The 20,962-nt window shown below is 53.0% G+C and overlaps 1 protein-coding gene across 2 annotated transcripts; it reads right to left on the reverse strand.

The window, feature by feature from the left end:
• Window positions 1-11,277: 11,277 nt before the first annotated feature.
• On the reverse strand, window positions 11,278-18,845 carry CDX2 (caudal type homeobox 2). Of its 2 annotated transcripts, none has more exons than XM_041764912.1 (3): window positions 17,978-18,827; window positions 13,742-13,887; window positions 11,278-12,280 (listed from the first exon to the last, which is right to left on the reverse strand). In XM_041764912.1, exons 1-3 carry the CDS (start codon window positions 18,516-18,518, stop codon window positions 12,020-12,022), a joined length of 948 nt encoding a protein of 315 aa, XP_041620846.1. In that variant the 5' UTR covers window positions 18,519-18,827; the 3' UTR covers window positions 11,278-12,019. The 2 variants fall into 2 exon arrangements, with proteins under 2 accessions (XP_041620846.1, XP_041620847.1); XM_041764913.1 differs by having other exon boundaries at window positions 12,136-12,280; window positions 13,746-13,887; window positions 17,978-18,845.
• Between the last annotated feature and the right edge of the window lie 2,117 nt (window positions 18,846-20,962).

Consider the following 20,962-nt stretch of genomic DNA (forward strand, 5'->3'; position numbering starts at 1 on the left):
TGTCTGTAGCAAATATCCTATACCTGTCCCGCCACTGTATGTTGGGTTTATTTGAGGGAGGAGTGGAAGAGAATTTGTCTCTTTAATTCGTAAGTTTTCATATCAAGCAGAACCTTAACTCAAGGAGCCTAATATCCACCTGGACCTGATTTATATTATGAGATCCTGGACCTGAAGCCAATCAGCACAGCAGATGCCTGTTTCATCACACCCTTACCAGGCTAGCGTACCTGATTTTTTAAACTTTTGTGTTATTTGATGATAATGCTTTAGAAATCTAGTGTTTCTTTTATCATATTGCATTGAATTATTGATATATTAAGGATAACAACTCCCTTGTCATTTTTGTAGCAAGTACTTTTTGTCATTTTTCTATTTGCTTTTAAATTTTTGAAATGATGTGTTTGTTTTTACAGTTCTTTTTTTTTTTTTTTTTTTTTTTAACATTTTATTTATTGGGCAGCCCTGGTGGCTCAGCGGTTTAGCGCCACCTTCAGCCCGGGGTGTGATCCTGGAGACCCGGAATCGAGTCCCGCATCGGGCTCCCTGCGTGGAGCCCGCTTCTCCCTCTGCCTGTGTCTTTGCCTCTTTCTCTGTGTGTGTGTCTCTCATGAATAAAAAAATAAAATCCTTTTTTAAAAATTTTATTTAATCATTTATGAGACACAGAGAGAGAGGGAGAAAGGCAGAGACACAGGCAGAGGGAGAAGCGGGCTCCACGCAGGGAGCCCGATGCGGGACTCGATTCCGGGTCTCCAGGATCACACCCCGGGCTGAAGGTGGCGCTAAACCGCTGAGCCACCCAGGCTGCTCTACCGTTTTATTTTTAAGTAATCTCTACACCCAACATGGGGCTTGAACTCATAACCCCAAGATCAACAGCTGCATGCTCCACCCACTGAACCAGCCAGGTGAATATGTTTTTTGATAACAACCCCTTGTTTTCTTCACAATTTCTTTTCTTTCTTTAATAGCCTCCACACCCAGTGTGGAGCCTAATGCAGGGTTTGAACTCACAACCCTGAGATCAAGACCTGAGCTGAGATCAAGGGTCAGAAGCTCAATTGACTGAATCATCCAGGCACCCCCATGATTTCTTACTTTGCCTTTATACTTAGAAAATCTGGTACAGGGATCCCTGGGTGGCGCAGCGGTTTGGCGCCTGCCTTTGGCCCAGGGCACGATCCTGGAGACCCGGGATCGAATCCCACATCGGGCTCCCGGTGCATGGAGCCTGCTTCTCCCTCTGCCTGTGTCTCTGCCTCTCTCTCTCTCTGTGACTATCATTAAATAAATAAAAAATTTAAAAAAAAATTTAAAAAAAAGAAAATCTGGTACATTCAGAGATCAGACTCAAAACTGTTTTTTTTTTTTTTTTTTAAGATTTTATTTATTTTTCATCAGAGACACAGGCAGAAGGAGAAGCAGGCTCCATGCAGGGAGCCCAACGCCGGACTCGATCCCAGGACCCCAGGATCACGCCCTGGGTCAAAGGCAGGTGCTAAAACACCGAGCCTTCCAGAGATCCCTCAAAACTGGTTTAAATAGCACGATGTTTGGTGTCAGATTGGCAGATTGGCACAAATTAGAATCTATCTTATAGGAACAGATGCTATTTGTTACAAAGATTAAATCAAATAATTTAAGTTAAAGCTTTAATCAAGTACAAAGCCTGGGATGTGGAAGTACTCCATTTCTTTTCTTTCTGCTTAGTATATAAAAAAAAAAAAATAGATGCAAGAAAGGGCACCTGGGTGGCTCAGTAGGCCAAGTGCTTAGGCTCAGGTCACAGTCTGGGCTCCTGGGATCCTCAAGTCCTGCTTCCTGCTCAGCGGGGAGTCTGCTTGTCCCTCACCCTCTTCCTCTGTGTGCTCTCTGTCTCTCAAATAAAGAAATCAAATGTTTTTTAAAAAAATAGATTCAGGCAAATCACAGAAAAAGTAAACGTCCAATAAACACGTGAAAATACACTCAATCTGCCTAAGAATCATGGAATGTAACGTTAAATCAGTGCCATTTTTCTGTTAATCAGATTAACAAAAATTTAGAAGATAACTAATAGGAAGAGGCTATGGAGAGAGGGAAACTCACTTATGGGTGCGCCTATGATGGTAGTGTGACTTGCCAAAGCTTTTTAGAGAACAATGACTATATTTAGTAAAGTAAAAAATGGGTATATTTTTAGACTTAGCATTTCCAATTTAAGTAATGTAGCCTTTAAAAATACGAAGATATAAAAAAATAAAAATACGAAGATATAAAAGCATATATGTTAAACCTTTTCACTGTTTATAATAGCAAAACATTGACAACTTGAATATCCCTCAGTAGGGAAGTCATTAAATAGTTAAATTAAGGGGATCCCTGGGTGGCTCAGCGGTTTAGCGCCTGCCTTTGCCTCAGGGCATGTTCCTGAAGTCCCGGGATCCAGTCCCATATTGGGCTCCCTGCATGGAGCCTGCTTCTGTCTCTGCCTGTGTCTCTGCCTCTCTTCTCTCTGTCTCTCATGAATAAAGAAATAAAATCTTTAAAAATAATAATTAATTTAATTAATTATAAGTAATTAAATAAATATGGTTATTTTCTGTCTCTCCCCACTAGAATATAAGCTGTCCAAGAAGAGAGAGTTTTTTTTTTTTTAAAAAGGGATTTTCAAAACCTTTGAAAAAAATTTTATATCATATTGTTATCTATCTCTCCTGGCAAGTTATTATTTTTTTATTTAGTATAGTTGACACACAATGTTTCACTAGTTTCAGGTATATATCTGTGACCTTACTATTGTTTTCCCAGAACATGGAACGTAATGAACATTCAAAGAAATTGTTGAATAAATGGATAAAATTCTGGTATATCTAAATTTACAAAATGTGGTAATCACTAAAAAGAATCCATTAGGTTTAGGTGTAATAATCTGGGGAAAAGCCCATGGTATATTATTAAGTGATAAAAGCAACTCACAAAGTAAAGTATGGCTTTATTTTGCTTTGTTTAAAGGAAGGCAAAAGAACCAGATGGTATGTAATATATATTCGTGTAAGCACAGAAAGCTCTTAGAATGGCATGGACTGGCTGTTAACATCAACATCCCAGATGGGGCTGAAAGAGGGAGAAATTAACTTTTTTCGTACTTCTGCATTGTTTAAATTTACTGAAAGGGACTGTTCCTGCAAGCCCTTGGCTTGCATTAATAAAAAGCCTGAACCAAAGCAGACTTTGCTATGGGAAAGACAGCATGTCGGAATCCTTTGACCTTGAAAAGACACGGTAAGGTGTTCTTTTTACAATATCGTTCTGTTGCCTTTTTTGTTTTGTTTTGTTGTTTGTGTGTGTGTGTGTGTGTGTGTTTTGTTTTGTTGTTTTAAGCGTGTGTTGAACACTTCCCCCTTAGCAGATTTTCCTCTCCCCACCCTCCCACTCCCGCCTCCACCGAGTTTGCTCCGCCCGTTCCCTTCCTGCAGGTATCTCTCCTGTCAAACCTGCTGACTCTCCCGCCCGCTTATCTCTAAGCTCTGTGCTTTAGAGCCCGAGCCGCGGCGGGCCGGCGCTCCTTCTGTGGGCAGCTACCGTGTGCACGCTCGACCTTTGCCACTTGAGCTGCAGGAGGATGTGGTTTGCAAAGGACGTGGCCCCAGTGTCCCGCGTAGGAAGCATATACCCCCCAAAGTGCCAGGCCCACCTCCAATTGTAAAACCCACACGGGAGGGAGGGGGCTGAGCTTGGCCGCGGAGGGGGAAGTCGAGGTGTTGGAGAAGCATAGGAAAGGCGCCTCCAGCACTATTAATATTAACTTTTATTAAGACTCGGCCTTTCTCTCCCCGGGGCTTCACAAAGCAGGAAGTCAAGGGCAGCGGTGCAGGGAAAGGAATTGGCAGGAAGAGAAAACCTCGAGTAAATTATTTAGCCGTGAGACGAGATTAAGAGACATTCCGCCCCCACCCTCCCCCACACTTCCCAAAGTGGGCCCAGGCTGGGGACCAGCCCCCAAACCGCCACTAATCCTTGAAGCTGGAAAAGCTCTGGAGTCTGGTGGGGAGCAAACCAGGGAGCCTTCTCCCTGCGGAGATGGGGGCGCTCTCCCCGGGTCGCGGGCCGCACCTTTGGTGGCTGCTAAGGGCAAGAAACCGGGGGCGAAAGTGCCAGAGCGCAGCCGGGAGAGGCGGAAAGGCGAAGGTGCGTTTGCGCCCGCGGCTCGGGGCGGCTCCGCGGCGGCCGATCCTGGGCCCTGCGCCCCCTGCCGGGAGGCCAGACCACGAACCCAGGGCGGCGGGAGGGCGCTCCCGCGCCGGCCTCCAGTCCCCGCCCGCTCGGCCGGGTCTCGGGTCCCCGGCGCCCGCTCAGCCGGGGCAGCAGCGCCGCCTGCCGGGGACCTGGCGCCAGCTCGGCCGCGACGCGGCGGGGACGCTCGCAGTGGCGCTGAGACACCTTTGGGGAATCGCCCCACGGGGAGCCCCAAGCGCAAAGCAACTGCTGAGCCCAAGCTGTCCCAAAGGCGGCTACGCGGCTGCAGCCTTGAGGCGCGGCTTCCGCGGGCGCGCAGGGGGCGGCGCGAGGCCGCGGGGGTGGCGTCCCGCTTCCCGCCGGGCTGTCACCCGGCCGGCGTCCACGCCGCGCTCCACGCCGGGGGTGGGGGGACCGCCTGGCAGCGGCGGGGACCCAGCGAGGGCGAGCCGGCGGTCTGGCCCCGGCCCACCCGGGAGCTGCCCCCGCGCCGGGATGCGCGCTGAGAGCTCGCGGAGGCACGTGGCGCTCGGGCGGAGGCTTCTGCGGGCCCTGGAGACGGGCGCGGGGGCGCGGGGGCGCGGGGCCTGAACCTGGGGCGGCCGGAGCCGACGCCGCTGGCGCCAGAGCTGTGCGTGCCGAGCGCCCCGCGGCCGCGCACGGAGGCCTCGACCCCAGGCTGGTGCCTCCCCTAGTCGGTCGTGGACCACCATTCTGTTTGGGCTTCAGCAAAGGTTTCTTCCATTTTACTCTCTCCAACATTCAGACGGCCGGCACCTGGCTGGCTCAGTTGTTGAGCATCTGCCTTGGGCTCAGGTCGTGACCCCAGGGATCTGGGATCCAGCCCTGCATCGGGCTCCCTGCTCAGCGGGGAGCCTGCTTCTCCCTCTTTTGCTCCCCCTGCTTGTGCTCTCTTTCTGTCAAATAAATAAATAAAAATATTTTTTTAAAAAATGAAACAATACATTCAAAGACTCAAATCCAGACGGTTTCTCTGAGGTAGAGGTGGGAGCTAGGAATGAACTAAAGTCCTCCGCTAAGGAAACAGCTTGCTTCTTACTGGTTGCTTCTGACTTTAGTTTTGTGAAAGTAGCGCCCAGCTTTATTCAGTAATACCAAGTCCATCAATGACTTTACTCACGGAATTGCTTCAGTTGGCACGGTCATTTGGTCATTTAATTCATTTGGTCATTTGACCTTTTAGTTCTCACTTCTGGCCAAGTGTCCACCCAAGAGTAATGATCAGAACAGTGGATGTACATTTCGAGACTCTAACCCTAGAAATGAGAAATAAATGTTGATTGTTGGCTTTCTGTGGACTTAAGATCATGATCAAGAAAGTCATTCTGATTCAGTGTCTAATGTGCTTAACAATATATCACTAGTTCAGAAGTATAAAGGTGGTTCTGTCAAATCCGTAGATGAGATGAAAATTATAACAGAAACAAATGAAAAGAATCAGAAGAATCTGGATCCCGAAATTTGCATTCTATTCATTATAGTGGTTTGAGGGGAGGGGGGATGTTTTTATTTTACATACATGGATTCCAGAGAGGCAAGTCTTTCTTTTTATTCCTCCTACATGTTCCTATATTACTATTTATTGGGCAATGGTCTCTGAGTCTTGCTTAATTATGTCATTCTTCCAATTTGTTTGTAGCAACTCACATAATTCTGCCTAGAAAACAGGAGTGGGGACTGAAAATAGAATCTAGTTCTGCCCAATTTTGTTGTGATTTTTGTTTTTAATACATTAGATGCACAGAGTGAAAGAACAATGCATTAAGTGTCTTTCAGGAGTAAAAGACAGAGGCTGCCCAGGACATTTTTAACAACTCCCAATGTGTGGTTTAGGTACTTTGTCTTTGTCACTTATTCTACTAATGGCCAATAAATTAAAATTATTTTTAAGTGCCACCCAACAAGCCATTGTATATTTGTACTACAATGACTAGCTCCTGCATTGTTTGCTTTCCTGAGGTTGGAGAGAAATTTATCAACTGCCACTTATATGAAACCTATTATTGTCATACTAAGGATACAAAGCATTATGATAGTGAACTATCAATCTTGAAAGTTCTGATAACACATAAACAATTAGAAAGGAATTCTTTTCCTAGAAATCAAGACACAAATATTAAAATGCAGAAAATGCCTGAGCTCCTATTCACCAATATAATTTTGGGCATCAAAAGCCAACGCAATCTGAATATTATTTTTTACATAAATGTGTATGTGTGAAGAGACTATTTGGTTATTACTAAATCTCAGGGAATTCTTCATGGATCAAAACTGGTTGTGTTCTGGTTTACAGATTAGACCTAGCACAGAATCACCAGGATCCTGCAGGAAAAAAAAAGAGAACCAACTAGTCATTTAACTTTATCATTGTATTATCACAATCCACTGAGGTTAATGACAAATTCCAATATGGAAAAACTGTTGTTGAAACAAATGTAATGTTTGAGTACTAGAGATGTAGGAGGCAAAAGGTCATCTATGTGCTTGCCCTCACCCTCTCTAAATTGATTCTTCCAAACTGACTCTTCCAAGAAGAATGTCAAGGTAAATGTTGGTATAATCTCTGGAACTGGAAGATTCTACTTTATTTGGCATAAGAGAGTTTTGTTTTGTTTTACATCTTATTTTATAATCTTCAAGAAAGTGATGATATAAGAAGTATATATTCCCTCTGGTTTGTAGTGAATAAGACATTCCGTGATTGTTTTGGCCCAGTATCACTAAGCCAATCCCATGGTTATCAATAATAAAACCTGCTTGGTTTCCTAAAATTACAGTCATTCTCTTGAGAAAAAGAGGAGGAGATGAAAAGAAAAAGGCAAAGGAAAATAGACTAGATGTATGGAGGTTAATAAAACTTAAAAAATAATTCTAGAGATTACAAGTTTGTATGGTCTCAAAGTAATTTAATAAAATAAATGTTAGTTTTAAATATTTACAAGTTAATGTACATTATTTAGAGTGTGTTCCTTATCCTCCAAAGCACAAAACTTAGTTAAACACAACATCTGTTGCTGCACTTTCAATGTCAGAGAAAATCATGGGGACTAGAGTAAAATGCTTGAAATGACTTCAAGGGATGAATTTACCTTAATTAAATCTACAGCAGCTTTTTGGCTTGGCTCCCAGAAGAGTAAAGATTTGACACTGAGATGTTAGAATGGAAATTGCTTCAAAATAAACTTTCAGGGGCACCTGGGTGACTCAGTTGGTTAAGTGTCTCCCTTTGCTCAGGTCATGATCCCAGAGTCCTGGGATTGAGGCCCACGCAGGGCTCTCTGCTCAGCAAGGAGCCTGCTTCTCCCTCTAGTACTCCCCCTGCGTGTGTGCACTCTCTCTGTGTCAAATAAATAAATAAGAATCTTGAATGAAAGAAAGAAGAAAGAAAGAAAGAAAGAAAGAAAGAAAGAAAGAAAGAAAGAAAGAAAGAAAGAAAGAAAGAAAGAAGAAAGAAAAATTTTAATGCCATCTAGTTAGAGTACCTGCCTCTCTGCCCCTTTTGGGTTGAAAGTGTCTTGATCATTATAAGGAAGTTCCTAAGCACATTCTCAACTAATCTAAGTCTCCTAAATGCTACTCGAAGTGTTTGGGGATATCTTTGGCAAGTCAACTATGCACATCAGTGACTCATCTTCATGTTTGGAATGTTAGTGCATTGCCACTTGAGATTCTATGCAGATGCAAAGCAGTGGAAATCAAGAGACAACAGACTGGGGGCTACTTGACAAAGTAAGGAAAACTGAATGAATTAGAAAAACCTCAGATGTGATTTGAGAAATTATCCTTGTTCAACGGTTCTTTTAAGGATTCTTGTGCACTTTGCCAAAGATGTTCATGATCAAAAGCAGCAGTTCTTGGTCATTATTGGGGATTAATCCTAAGTGTATGTTGTAAATTGCATTCCTTTACTTCAGCATATTTGATTCCCCTTTTTAGTGGTAGGGATCTCCCTAAAGTCATTAAAGTATTAAATAGCAGCCTGTCCCTAAAACAAAATGCAAACAATGCCCCTTGAATCTTCTAAGGTTTTTGTTTTGTTTTGTTTTTTACCTAAGCCTATGTGGGGCTTGAACTAACCACCTTGAGACCAAGAGTTGCATGCTCTACAGATCCAACTAGCCAGGCACCCCATGTAACTGAAGTTTCTTTATTTCTGCTGGTTGCCTTCCCTTATTTTTCCTGAGTGGCTGTGAATAGCAACAGCAAGAATACTGCTGTTTATGTGTTATGATTTCTATTTAAGATTCGTTTTCTTGACTAATGTGGGCCTCTTAAGATTTTATGGGAAAGAAGTGAAGCTCATTGAAACTTTCATTGCTCTCATCAGCAGCCCATCTTGCTAATTTTATTGGATGAATGATAAAGCCATGAATTGTTCATAGAAGACAAAAAAAAAAAAAAAGACTCGGGCGGTCTTCTCTCCATACATGCCTTTTACAAAACCTTTTCTTGTTATTTGTTTTTTCTTATTTTAAGTAGGCTCCATGCCCAACCCAGGGCTTGAACTCATGACCTTGAAATCAAGAGTGGAACGCTTTGCCGACTTAGCCAGTCGGCCGTCCCCATAGATGCCTTTTTTTTCACATGAGTTCCACAATATGGCTACATTCTTCCCCTTATTTATCCTAAGTTCTCGGTTTTTCTCTATATTAATATTGTACCCATTTTACTGTAATATTTAAAAAAAAAAAAAAACAGCTCGTGCAAGAAGACCCTTTTAAGATGGCGAATTGCTCCCCTCACCCATTTGTTTTTCTTAAAACACTCAACAGAGGGGATCCCTGGGTGGCTCAGCGGTTCAGCGCCGCCTTCAGCCCAGGGCGTGGTCCCGGGGTCCCCGGATCGAGTCCCACGTCGGGCTCCCTGCATGGAGCCTGCTTCTCCCTCTGCCTGTGCCTCTGTCTCTCATGAATAAATAAACAAAATGTGTAAAAACAAAAACACTCAGCAGACCCGAGAACCTCTTGAGCCTTGGTCTGAACTTGATTTCAAGAGGCCCACGACCCCCGCGAGCTTTCCCCGCGGGGCCCCAGCGAGCCGGCAGCTGGGGCGGGACTCGTGCTTTTCCGGCCGGCTCCCGGGGCGGAGGCGCGGGGCTGCCACGGGCTGCGACGCCTTGTTCCCAGAGCGCGCGCGCCCCCTGGCGTCGGAGCACCGTGAGGCCGCCGGGAGGCCGCCGGAGGCCGCGGGAGGGCGCGGGGAGGGCCCGGCAGGGCCCGGGAGCCGGGAGCGGGGCGGGAGTCGTCCGGGCTGCAGAGCCGGAGGCCCCGGGAGCCGCGAGGTCATCCCATCAAGGATACAGCAGGGCGTCCCAGCGCCGACCTCCCGACGCCTCCTCGGGCGGCACGGCCCACCTTCGCCTCGGGTTTGCTCCGGGGGCGGGTCTCGGCGTCGCCAGCGCGGGGGCCCTCCTCGCCCGCCCCCTCCCCGAGCGGGGAGACTGGCGAGCAGCCGAGCGCCCCTGCTCGCCCTGGAGGTGCCCGGCGCGGGCCAGCGCGGGCGTCAGTGCAGGGGGGCTGGACTTGTAATCGCTTGCAGCGGGACAATGCTGACTTTTGAACCTCTAACCACTAAGCAAACAACCCTTGTGCTCTTGCTCCACTGTCCAAACAGGGTTTATTGACAGGCGTTTCACAGCAACGCATAGCAACGGCGGCGGCGGCCCGGGGCGGGCGTGTGGGCGCGGCCGGGTGCGGGTCCGCGCTCGCCTCCCTCCGCGCGGCCGGACGCGCCGGGGGGCAGGGAGCCGGGCGGGTGGGGGGCCGGTAAGCGGGCCCGGAACGCCGCCCCCGGCTCGGCGGACCCCCCAACCCCGGAGGCGGCCCAGGCAGGCGCTCTCCGTGCGCCCGCGAGTCCGCCCCGCAGCCGGGCGCCCGCGGGCCGGGCCACCCGAGCCCCTTTCTCAATCCCGGCGCGGCCTGCCACCAGCAGGGACCGCGGGACCGGGGGGATGCTGCAGGCGGTGTTCGGGGCTCGCTGCTCTGCCCTGCCTCCCCAGCCCTCGGGCCACCTCCTCCCTCTGCTGGGGCCGTGATTAGAGCTCGAGGATCCTCGTGGGAACACCGGAACGGCGCGCAAAGCCCTTCTCCCCAGGCCCCGCCGGCCCAGAGCGCCCAGCAGGGCGGCTTCCAGGTCCCGAAACCTCCAGGGCAGCGGCCCGGTGCCCAGCGGATCGGCCAGACAACAAGCTACCGCTATTGAGAGGGTCTCCTTGTACTGGCTCTTGAATTCTTTGGGGGGGGGGGGAGGGAGTGGTGAGCAAGGGAGAGAATTTTCCGACACAGGGCAAGGAGTGGAGACAGAGAAGGGCTCACGGAAATGCCCAGTGATTCACTGAAGACTATATTCATGGAAATGTTGCCTTGGGAGAACAGAAAATAAAACATTTTTCCTTAATGCTCCTGTTTAACTAGCTGGATTGTGGGGCATCCCTAGGGTGAAGGAAATCGTTGAGGAAGGGGATGCCTGCATCAGCCTCAGCGTGGATTGGATGAGATGCTATGAGGGGACTCTCACCCCAACCCCCCATAACTTCCCCGGGCAGCTGTAAAGCAGCTGACCCTGCAGATGTGCATTTTGCCCAAAGGCACCCCCAGGAGAACCACACATTCCACAATCCAAGGTTGGGCTCAGGCTTGGGGGCAGGGAAGGTCTCAGAACCTGCTCCCTCAGGCCTCTGACGCTCTGGGGTAAAATGAGGTTGTCCAGATAACCTTCTCCATGCCCTCCCTGATTTTTCTAATACTAGCTTGCAAGTAGACAAGATACTTCATTTCTTAAAAAAAATAATTTCGGATAAATATCTGAAATCTGGAAAGCTCATTTATCCCCCCTTTTTTTTTTAGAAAAAAATTCAACCGTGCTCAGATAACCCCCACTTCCCTTCACCATATCACTTCTCTCCCCATGGATCCAGAAGGCTTTTTAAAGGCTGGGTTGGATGTTACACAACCCAAACAGCAGCAACAACAACAAAAACTCCCCTTCTTCATCAGCCCCAAGATTGTGAAAATGACCGGAAGTCCAGGTTGGCTCTGGCATTTATAGCACTGACATACATTCAACCCAGAGAAGCTCTGGTGACAGGCTTTCTAAACAAGGCCCTGTCCTGGGCCCTCTGGTCAGGCCTGGAGTCCAGTAACCACGCCCCTCACACCATACACCGCACATACACCAGCCAAGCCTTTCCTGGTCTGGGAAGGGAAGAGAAGAAAGACAAAGACCTGGGGGTTCTTCAGTCTTTGGTGGGTCCAGGTATCTATCGTAGCTGCCTCTGACTTTTGTAGTTAAATCTTGCCTGCCCTTGCGGCAGGAGGAACCAGCTGACCCTTGAATGGCAGGCGGTAGGCAAGTAGCCACCTTGGCTTCAAGCACTGGGTTCCCCCTGAGTCCCTCTCTCCCCTCAGCTTCAACCAGAGATGCATCCGGCAGATTTGGAAGGCCAAGAGCTGGGGAGGAGGGGTACGAAGGCTTGGTCTGTTTAGCCAGTCCAGGCGATGCTTTTGCCAGTACTAAATGAAGCCCCGGTTGTCAGATCCCATCTCCTCGCTGGCAGAAAGTCCGGCCAGAAGAAGTAAAAATCTGGGAGAATGTCTTCTTGAGGCCTCCAACCCCACTTGTCCTTGCTCCTGGCCCCCATGTTTTTCTCTGAGAGCTAGGTAAGTTGGTGTACATTTGTGGAGGGGAGGGAAGGGGGGTCTCTCCTGAGGATTCTAGCAGAGTCTGTGCTCCTCATGGCTCAGCCCAGAATCGCTCTGCTGCTGCAGGCCACTGTAGGTCATTGGGTGACAGTAGGGTTTAACACGCCCGCCGCTGGCCCCAGAACCCCGGGGACAGAGCCAGGCACCGAGCCCTGCAGGGCGGACACAGGACTCAGGGACTCTGGGACGCTTCTCAGAGGACCCGGCTGGGGCTGGGGAGGCTGCGGTGCAGGCGGTGGGGCTTGCGGGGGCGGCTGCTGTTGCTGCTGCTGCTGCTGCAACTTCTTCTTGTTGATTTTCCTTTCCTTGGCTCTGCGGTTCTGAAACCAAATTTTAACCTAGAAATGGAAAGGGGGGGGAGGAAGAGAGGGTGGTGAAAAAGCTGGTGTAGGGAGGATGGCCTTCTGCACTAGCAGCAGTTCTTCCCTCTCCAACTATAGAAGTGCCTTCTCTATCTCAGAGACCCCCACACCTTCTCCCAGCCTTTCAACCGAGAGCCCCATGACAGCTCAGTGCCAGAGCCCTTCCGGAGCCCAGCACAGCCTCAGGAGAGAAAAGCCTTCCTCCCTCCTTGTTCTCACCAGGTTTCGTTACAAAGCAACCTTTATCTATAACTTTACTGGGAGAGTTCAGCGTCTCAGAACTAAGGAAAACAAACTGCAAAGCCCTTTCTACAACAAGCGAGAGAAGGCCAGCATGGATGTACTTCAAAATGACAGCCTTTGACCTCTCAAAACTTAACTGAAATGTAATATTCCTCACTTTAAAGCTGAGAATGAGATCTTTTAAAAAGATGTAACCATTTATTTGGGGGAGAGAGAGAGAGAGAGAGAACACGAGGGAGGGGAGGAGCAGAGGGAGAGGGAGGAGAGAGGAGCTCAAGCAGATTCTGCACAGAGTGTGGAGCCCTGCACAGGGTTCATTCCCACAACCCTGATCTCACAAGGTGAGCTGAAACTAAGAGCCAGATGCTTAACCGACTGTGCCACCCAGACACCCCATGAGAATGAGATTTAACATGGGGCTTCCAGCGGTGGATTTGGCCTGTTTTCCTTTTTTTCTAAACCATATAGAGTGTTCCTGAGTCAAGCCTCCCTCTAGTATTTATGGGCAGGGATTGGACTCTTATATTAATCCCCCCCCCCTATTGTGCTGGGCACAAAGAAAATAGGTCTTTTAAGTCTTCTATCACCCAAATAGAATTCCAGATTAGACTACTACTCAGTTTTTTTTCTTGCATTTCCCCCTGGAAAATAGGAGAGGAAAAAAAATCCAGAAAAGACAACTAGAGGCAGAAGGAGCCTTTTCTAAAAGCATTCAGAAGGAAATGTTCTCCATCCTCCTGCTTTATTTATTTACTTACTTATTTTAAGCAAGCCCTACACCTAAGTAGGGCTTGAACTCAACAACTGTGAGATCAAAAGTCACATGCTCTATCTACTGAGCCAGCCGGGCGCCCCTCTAGCCTCCTTTAATCTGCTCACAGAACTAGGTGGATTCTGGGGTCTGGCTTCTTTTTTTTTTTTAATCTTTTTAATTTTTTATTTTTATTTATGATAGTTAAACAGAGAGAGAGAGGCAAAGACACAGGCAGAGGGAGAAGCAGCCTCCTTGCACCGGAAGCCTGACGTGGGACTCGATCCCGGGTCTCCTGGATCGCGCCCTGGGCCAAAGGCAGGCGCCAAACCGCTGCGTCACCCAGGGATCCCCTGGGGTCCGGCTTCTAACTCTGCACGAGGAACACCCCCACCCACCCGCAGCCAGTGATCGCGCCCCGGAGGGAGCAAGGCGGTTCCCACCTGCCTCTCGGAGAGCCCCAACGTGGCGGCCAGCTCAGCTTTCCTCCGGATGGTGATGTAACGACTATAGTGAAACTCCTTCTCTAGCTCCAGCCGCTGGTGATCCGTGTACACCACTCGGTATTTGTCTTTCGTCCTGGTTTTCACTGCGGAGGAAGGAGAAGTTAGGGCTGAGAACTGCAAGGCGGCCCATCAGTCATGGGTAATGACAAACCTACCTAACCCCAGGGCCATTTCTCTTCCTCCGCCGCCCCAGGGGGCCAGGGTTTGGCTGGTTCCTGCGGAGTCTGACAAGACCCCCCAGGGGGTCCTGATGGCAGGGTGCAAGGCTATCCAAGACAACTAAACTAACCTCAGGGTTAAGTCGTTTTTAAAAGTGAAGAAAAACTAAAATCTCAGAGGCTTTCGATAGCTGAACCCAGCCACCCTTTTGGTAAACCAAATATTGTCCTAGAGAAGGCAATTTCCAAAGGGAAGCGGGGCAGGACACAATCTCCGGCGTCCTGGGAATATTCGGATTTTCAAGCCCACCAGAGATGGAAGCCCTCCCCAAGAACAGCTCAGGTCTTGGGCACAGGTCGGGCACAATGTGTGGGGTGGCGGCGCTACTTTCTGTTTGCTTTATTACAAGTGGAAAGGCAGGTGCAGGAGCTGATAGATTCTCTGGGGTCACCAGAGTCTTCTCCCAGGCCCACGAGGCCCAACTGATGGAATTCTGAGCCGGGGTCTGGCAGGCAGAGAGCCCCTCCCGCTGGCAGCACCGTCTACCTGGCAGAACCTGGTTGGGCATTTGTCACTTTTTCTTTTTTAATCCCCCATTTATTTCTGCTACAGACTGTGCCAGAGCTATCCTGACCAGTGATCTATGCTCATTGGATTGAGTCAACATATTAAACCTCAGGTTGATTGTTTTACTGAAGGGCCTTGACAAATAGTGCCCGTCGCGCGGTTGGAGCAGGCCCGAGCCTGGCGTCTCCACCGGGTCTGCCCTGGGTCAACCCTCGGCTGGGCCCTGGCCAGGAGCTCTTCCCTCCTAGTGGGCCCCAGGTCCTGGTCTTCCTGCAGCCGAACAGGTTCAGTCGCCCAATGCCCAGTCCTACAGGAAGATCTAAAGGGTCTGGGAGTCTCCTGGAGGTGTTTAATGCTCCGCAGGCCGACTTTGTTCAGGTAAAACCCTTTGCAAACCACAACAAAAGCGCCCTGGGAAGATACAGGCCGGATCAGAGGGAGCTCCCCCGAGCCGCTGAAAGGGGAACACAGTCGCAAACAATGCAGGACAAGGCGATCTTATCAAAGAAAAGCCCTTTCAATGCCTTAATAACAACCGCATTCTGTTTGAATTACCACTACTGAGCAAATGGCGGCCCCGGCTTTCATCCCCCTCCCCGCCAGGCGCATTAACATAAACACGGCCCGGCAGGCGCATTTGAATGGGCGCAGCGGCCCCGACCCCGAGCCTGTAAGACACTAAAGGGAACTAACACGTCCTGAGAGCTTTCCAGCTGGAGGGCGCGTTCACACGCGTCGCCGCCCCGAGCCCACTCGGGGCTGCCAGCGGCAGTCGCCCCGTTTTACAGATAAGGAAACTGAGAATCAGACCAGGTCACGCAGGTAGCGTCAGGCGCGGCCGACACCGCAGCCAGCTGGGAGCCTGAAGGACACCCCCAAGGGTTGGGGAGCCGGGGCGCGAAAAGTTCTCCGCGCTGAACAGCCCAGTAGCAACGCTCGCCTTGGGGTGCCTGCGCGCGGCTCTGGCTCCAGTGCTCCCCTTGTAGAACCCCTGACCGGCCGGGAACGCGGTGACCCGGGCCCTTGCGCGCTCTGCGGCTTGCGCCCCAAGGGCCTTGGAGGCGCCCCGCACCCCCTGGGAACCGAGGAGGGGGCTGGAGGAGGGGAGAGATGAGAGGGACTTGTGAGAATTCATTATTGACTGCGAAAGTCACCACCCTCTTTCCGGGCCCTAAAAGAGACAATGGCAGGGCTGGGAAGGTGTATATCAAAGCGGGCCGGGCCGGGGACCAACCCCCTAGCCCCTTGACAGATGATGCTCCGCAGAGAAGTCGGGCTCTGGCCCGCGGGCCGCGGCCTCAAGACATTAACATCACAAGGGCGCCCGGCGCCGACTGCGGCCTTGCCACCTCCGCGCGGGACATCACAGCGGCCTCTCATCTGCTGACCCCGCGGCCTGGGCTCCTGTGGCTACCCCCCTCTCCCCCGCCCGGGACGGCCCCGGGGCCACTCTCCCAGGACACACCAAAGGTCTCCCTTAGGGCCCCCGATCGCTGCCAGTTGTACCCCCAGGCAGAGAAGGCGCTGTGCTCAGACGGGAGCACCTCCTCTTGGGGAAGGGACCTAGAAGAGGTTCCCCGAGGCTGGCCCCGTGGCCTTCTCCCTGGGCGGCGGCATTTCCCACCCGGCATGTGCCCAGTGACGCAAATACCGATGCCCAGAGACAGCCCCCAATGGCTTCTCTGATTTATATGGTTGTAATTGGCTATAAAAGTCTGAAAAGTGGCCATAACCTGCATGCGGGTCGGGCCAGGCCAGAAAGAAGGGAAGAGAAAAAAGCGGAAGTGCAGAGGGCTAGGAAGACTTCAAGGGGTGCAAAAAGGAGCCAGCAGGACTCTCCCACCACACGTATTCGCATTCGCACTTCCTTCCCACTTTGACACACACAACCCCATACCAGGAGGGGCAGACCCGGAACTAAGGAGCCCCCACATTCCGGCAAACCTAGGATGTCTGCAGCAGGGACATCTCCTGAGCAAGCTTCTTGAACGCAGCCGCGCGTGTACACACACACACACACACACACACACACACACACCCCTGGGACCTGGGAAGGAGGAGTGGGAGAATGGGAGAAATGATCCCTGTCTGGAGCCCAAGCTGAATCCCCTTCCCCCTCCGCGGGGGACTCTCAGGACTTCTTGCCCGCAGCCCTCCAGCTTTTGACTCAACTAACTCCTTTGCAAATCCAAGGTTCAATGACGGGGCGCGCTCCCTTCTCCTTGGCTCCTGGGGCCTCTGCTGCAACTGCAGCTTGGCCCGGTCTCCCTGCTTGCCAGAGCTCTCGAGATCCCTTGAATTGGCCCGAATGGCCGAACCCCAAGCACAGCCACCCAGTCCTCCGGGCCACCACTCTTCTTGAGTGCCTTGATGGCGTGGAGGGAAACGCTCTAAAGCTCGGCCCCGTGCAGAGCGAGGCTCCCTTTCGCCCGGGGCTCGAAGCTACGCACCGAGCGCTGGCGGCAGCGAGTGCGGAGGACGCGATCCCGCTCCTGCACAGCCGTATTCCCCGACGACCCTGGGAGCGTCCCGAGAGTGCTGGGACCGTACGAATGGAGGACCGCTGGAAAGAGGAAGGCTCTCCTCTGCCCTACACTGAACACGGGTTGGGAGCCCAGAGTCCTCGCTCCCGCCCCGCGCCAACCCAGGCGCAGAGAGAAGCCCCGCAGGCGAGGCCGGCCGAGTGCGTCTCCGCCCGGCGGGGCTCCCTGCCAGCTCCGGACGCCTGCGTCCGCCCAGACGCGCGGCTGGCCCCGCAGCCCCCGCAGCCCCCGCAGCCCCCGAGCCCCCGAGCCTCGCAGCCCCCGAGCCCCCGCAGCCCCGCAGCCCCCGAGCCCCGGCAGCCCCGCAGCCCCCGAGCCCCCGAGCCCCCGCAGCCTCGCAGCCCCCGAGCCCCCGCAGCCCCCGAGCCCCTGAGCCCCCGCAGCCCCGCAGCCCCCGAGCCCCTGAGCCCCCGCAGCCTCGCAGGCCCTGAGCCCCCGAGCCCCCGCAGCCTCGCAGCCCCTGAGCCCCCGAGCCCCCGCAGCCTCGCAGCCCCCGAGCTCCCGCAGCCTCCGCAGCCCTCGAGCCCCCGCAGCCCCTCAGCCCCCGAGCCCCCGAGCCCCCGAGCCTCCGCAGCCCCCGAGCTCCCGCAGCCTCCGCAGCCCTCGAGCCCCCGCAGCCCCTCAGCCCCCGAGCCCCCGAGCCCCCGCAGCCTCGCAGCCCCCGAGCCCCCGCAGCCTCCGCAGCCTCGCAGCCCCCGAGCCCCGAGCCCCGCAGCCCCCGAGCCCCCGCAGCCCCTCAGCCCCCGAGCCCCCGAGCCCCCGCAGCCTCGCAGCCCCCGAGCCCCCGCAGCCTCGCAGCCCCCGCAGCCCCGCAGCCCCGAGCCCCGCAGCCCCCGCAGCCTCGCAGCCCCCGAGTCCCCGAGCCCCGAGCCCCGCAGCCCCCGCAGCCCCCGCCGCCGCCTACCTTGGCTCCCGAGGGACGGCTGCGCGGGCTTCCGCATCCACTCGCACAGGTTCCGCCGCTGGCCGCCGGGGGACAGCTGCTCTGCGGCGGCCGTGGCTGCGGGCCCCGGAGGGCCGGGGTTCAGTGTCTGCAGCAAGCCGGTGGCGCAGGAGGGCGCGGCGGCCGGGTGGTGCGGGTGGTGGTGCGGGTGGTGGTGCGGGTGGTAGTCGGCGGGGCTGCTGTAGCCCATGGCCGAGGCCGGCGAGCCCCCGTTGAGGCCGTGCGCCACGGCGTTGGCTGCGGCCGCGGCGCCCCCCGGCGCGTAGCCGTTCCAGTCCTCCCGCAGCGGAGCCCCGTAGGCGGCGGGCCAGGAGGGCCCCGGGGACTGCGCGCTGTCCAGGTTCGCGGCCGCCGCGGCCGCCGCCGCCACATGGTAGCCGCCGTAGTCCGGGTACTGCGGGGGGCTGACGAAGTTCTGCGGGGCCAGGTTGAGGCCGCCGGAGTGGCGCACGGAGCTGGGGTACATGCTCACGTCCTTGTCCAGGAGGTAGCTCACGTACATGGTGGCGAGGGCCCCCCAGCAGACCTCACCATGCTGCCTGGGGGCCGACGCTGGAGGCTGCCGGAGGCCGCAGGGGCGCAGGGGCGGCGGGGCGCGGCGAGCGGCGGCAGCGGGCGCCCCGGCCGGCGGAGTCCCGCGGGCTCCTCGGGCGCCTCGCCTCTGAGGCGGTCCCTCCCTCGGGCCGGCCTCCTCCCTCCTCCCTTTCTTCCTCCTTTCCTCCCACCTCCTTCGCACTGGGCTGCAGAGGCGGGGAAGACCCGCCACAGGCTGGAGTGCGGAGCCCGGGCCGGCGGCCTTTCGTGATTAACGAGTGTTTACAAGACTCTATTAGTAATGACACAGACACCAATGGCTGGAGACGTCGAGGCGCAGCGCGCACCCTGCGCACAACCCCCCGAAACACGATTTGCATTTTAAAAGATAAGGAGAGGGGGGAGCACGCGGGACCCGATCACAGCTAAATATTCAAACCTTTATTGTTGAGAGCTTCCTCCTTCCAACCTGGTGCACTTTAACCTCCAATCACAGGTTCAAAGAATGAAATCAAGAGACTTGCAAAAGAGGGGGTGGGGGGAGAGAACTATCTTGATGGGAATCTGGGCTTGGAGACTAAATAATAGTGTTTATGCACTAGCGGGGTCGGGTGGTGGGCACCAAGAAGCTCCTTCTACACCAAAGAGAAAAGAAAAGGGAAGCCATTGCTCCGATGACAACGTTTTGACCAACGGGGGAGATGACCGGCGGAACCCTAAGAGATGGGCCCGGTTCCTGCCCTGTCTGAGCTCTCGGCCAGAACGACTGCGAGCGGGGCCCCAAACAACTGTCACTGCTAATCGGATTTTTTCTTCCCCCAAGGAAACCTCTTGCCTCTCCCACGAGATAAATTATGACCCCAGCTTCAGGTTGCATCTCGGAGTTCATCTCACATTTGGGGTTTCAGTTAAATTAAAGCAACTAATGTTTTAAAGAGCGTTTGCATCCAAGAGTCAGCACAGTCAAACCAAGGTGCTGGCAAAGTTCTCATTTCTTGAGCAGGGTACAGGTGACACAGTATGTTGTCTGCAAAAATTCAGCGAGCCTACACATAGAGGTTTACTTAAATGAGTGGTTAAAAATTAAGGAAAAGAGAGCCAGAGTTTCTGATAATATGTACGTAGGTACATGTCATAACTTTGTCTTAAAAATACTTTCTGCTTTACAAAGCAAAGCTTTATCCGAAGAAAATTGTCTTTCATCTCCAGGAGAGGGGAAGGGAACCTAGGCCATTACCGATTGCTTCTTGAGAGCTCCGAATGGGGAAGAGTTGGGAAAGGATCTTCCTTGGTTTTGATTCACTGTGTCAGGGGCACGGGGCTTGGTGGCGGCTGCTGGGACCTGTGTGGCAGGGCCTGGCTTGTGAACTGCCCCAACTGGAGCGCAAGGCCCCGCGAGCTACGTCTTGGGCACGCGCCTCTGTTTTAGCCACTGCAGGCAGCAGACCCGCGGGAGCCTTCCAACCCTTCTCTACGTACGAGCCCGGACTGTGCTGACGGACCAGGATTTGAGAATTGCAGCGGCCCGATCCACGGACTGGGCAAGATGCCTGCGTGTTTTTGAAGGGCTCTTGGAACCAGCAGGACGCTAGCCACTCAACTCCAGATCTGCACTTGTCGGTTCTCATTGTCAAGCGCTCTCTGGTATTTGTCACTTTACCTTCTCATCTCTGGAGAGCTCCTTCCAGTGCCCTTTATCTGCCTTGATCCTCACATCTCCCTAGATGGGGAACAAAGCTGGTGTTGTCATCTCCATTTTACAGATGACACCCACCAAAGCTGCATAGTGGAAAGAGGCCAGGCCCAAGTAAGATCTGAACTAACCCAGGGGTGTGGGATCTCCTGCTTGCTGGTCTCCCAAGAAAGAGGGTTAAAAATCAGGGGTGGGGGGGGGGTGTCAGAGAGCTGAGCACTCAAGAGGTGGGAGACAGGAGCAGGTCCTCCATTGATCTACTGGCCTGGCCCAGACAGCTGAGTGTCATTGGACCTCTCAGGAAATAAAATAGGAAATAAATTGCAAGCCCCATTACAGAACCCAAATCACTGAGTTGGGGGAGAGGGAGAGAAAGTGGGAGTCTGCAGTCCTGATGGGGTGGGAATGTGGGAGGTTAAGTGGTGGGCACTGCAGACTTTTGATCTACCAAACATCTTCCTCCTCTTCCTGGAGACACAATTCCTCTTTCTGTCCCCCCCATTCCCAGCCCCCTCCCAAGCCTTGAGCTCTGGAAGCCGAGGCCCAGGCTCAAGCCTGTGTCTTCGGAATGTGGGCATTCTTTGGAACAATCACTTTATTGGGGACAGCCATTCCCTCCGCCCTGCAGTGGCCGCTTCCTGCGTTTTTATGGCTCGGCCGCGGGCCGCTGACTAATTGTCCCGGTTTTCCAGCTGTGTCTCTGTGCTCTGCCCCTGAGA

Source organism: Vulpes lagopus, chromosome 8 (assembly GCF_018345385.1).
Source record: "Vulpes lagopus strain Blue_001 chromosome 8, ASM1834538v1, whole genome shotgun sequence".
NCBI lineage: Eukaryota > Metazoa > Chordata > Mammalia > Carnivora > Canidae > Vulpes > Vulpes lagopus.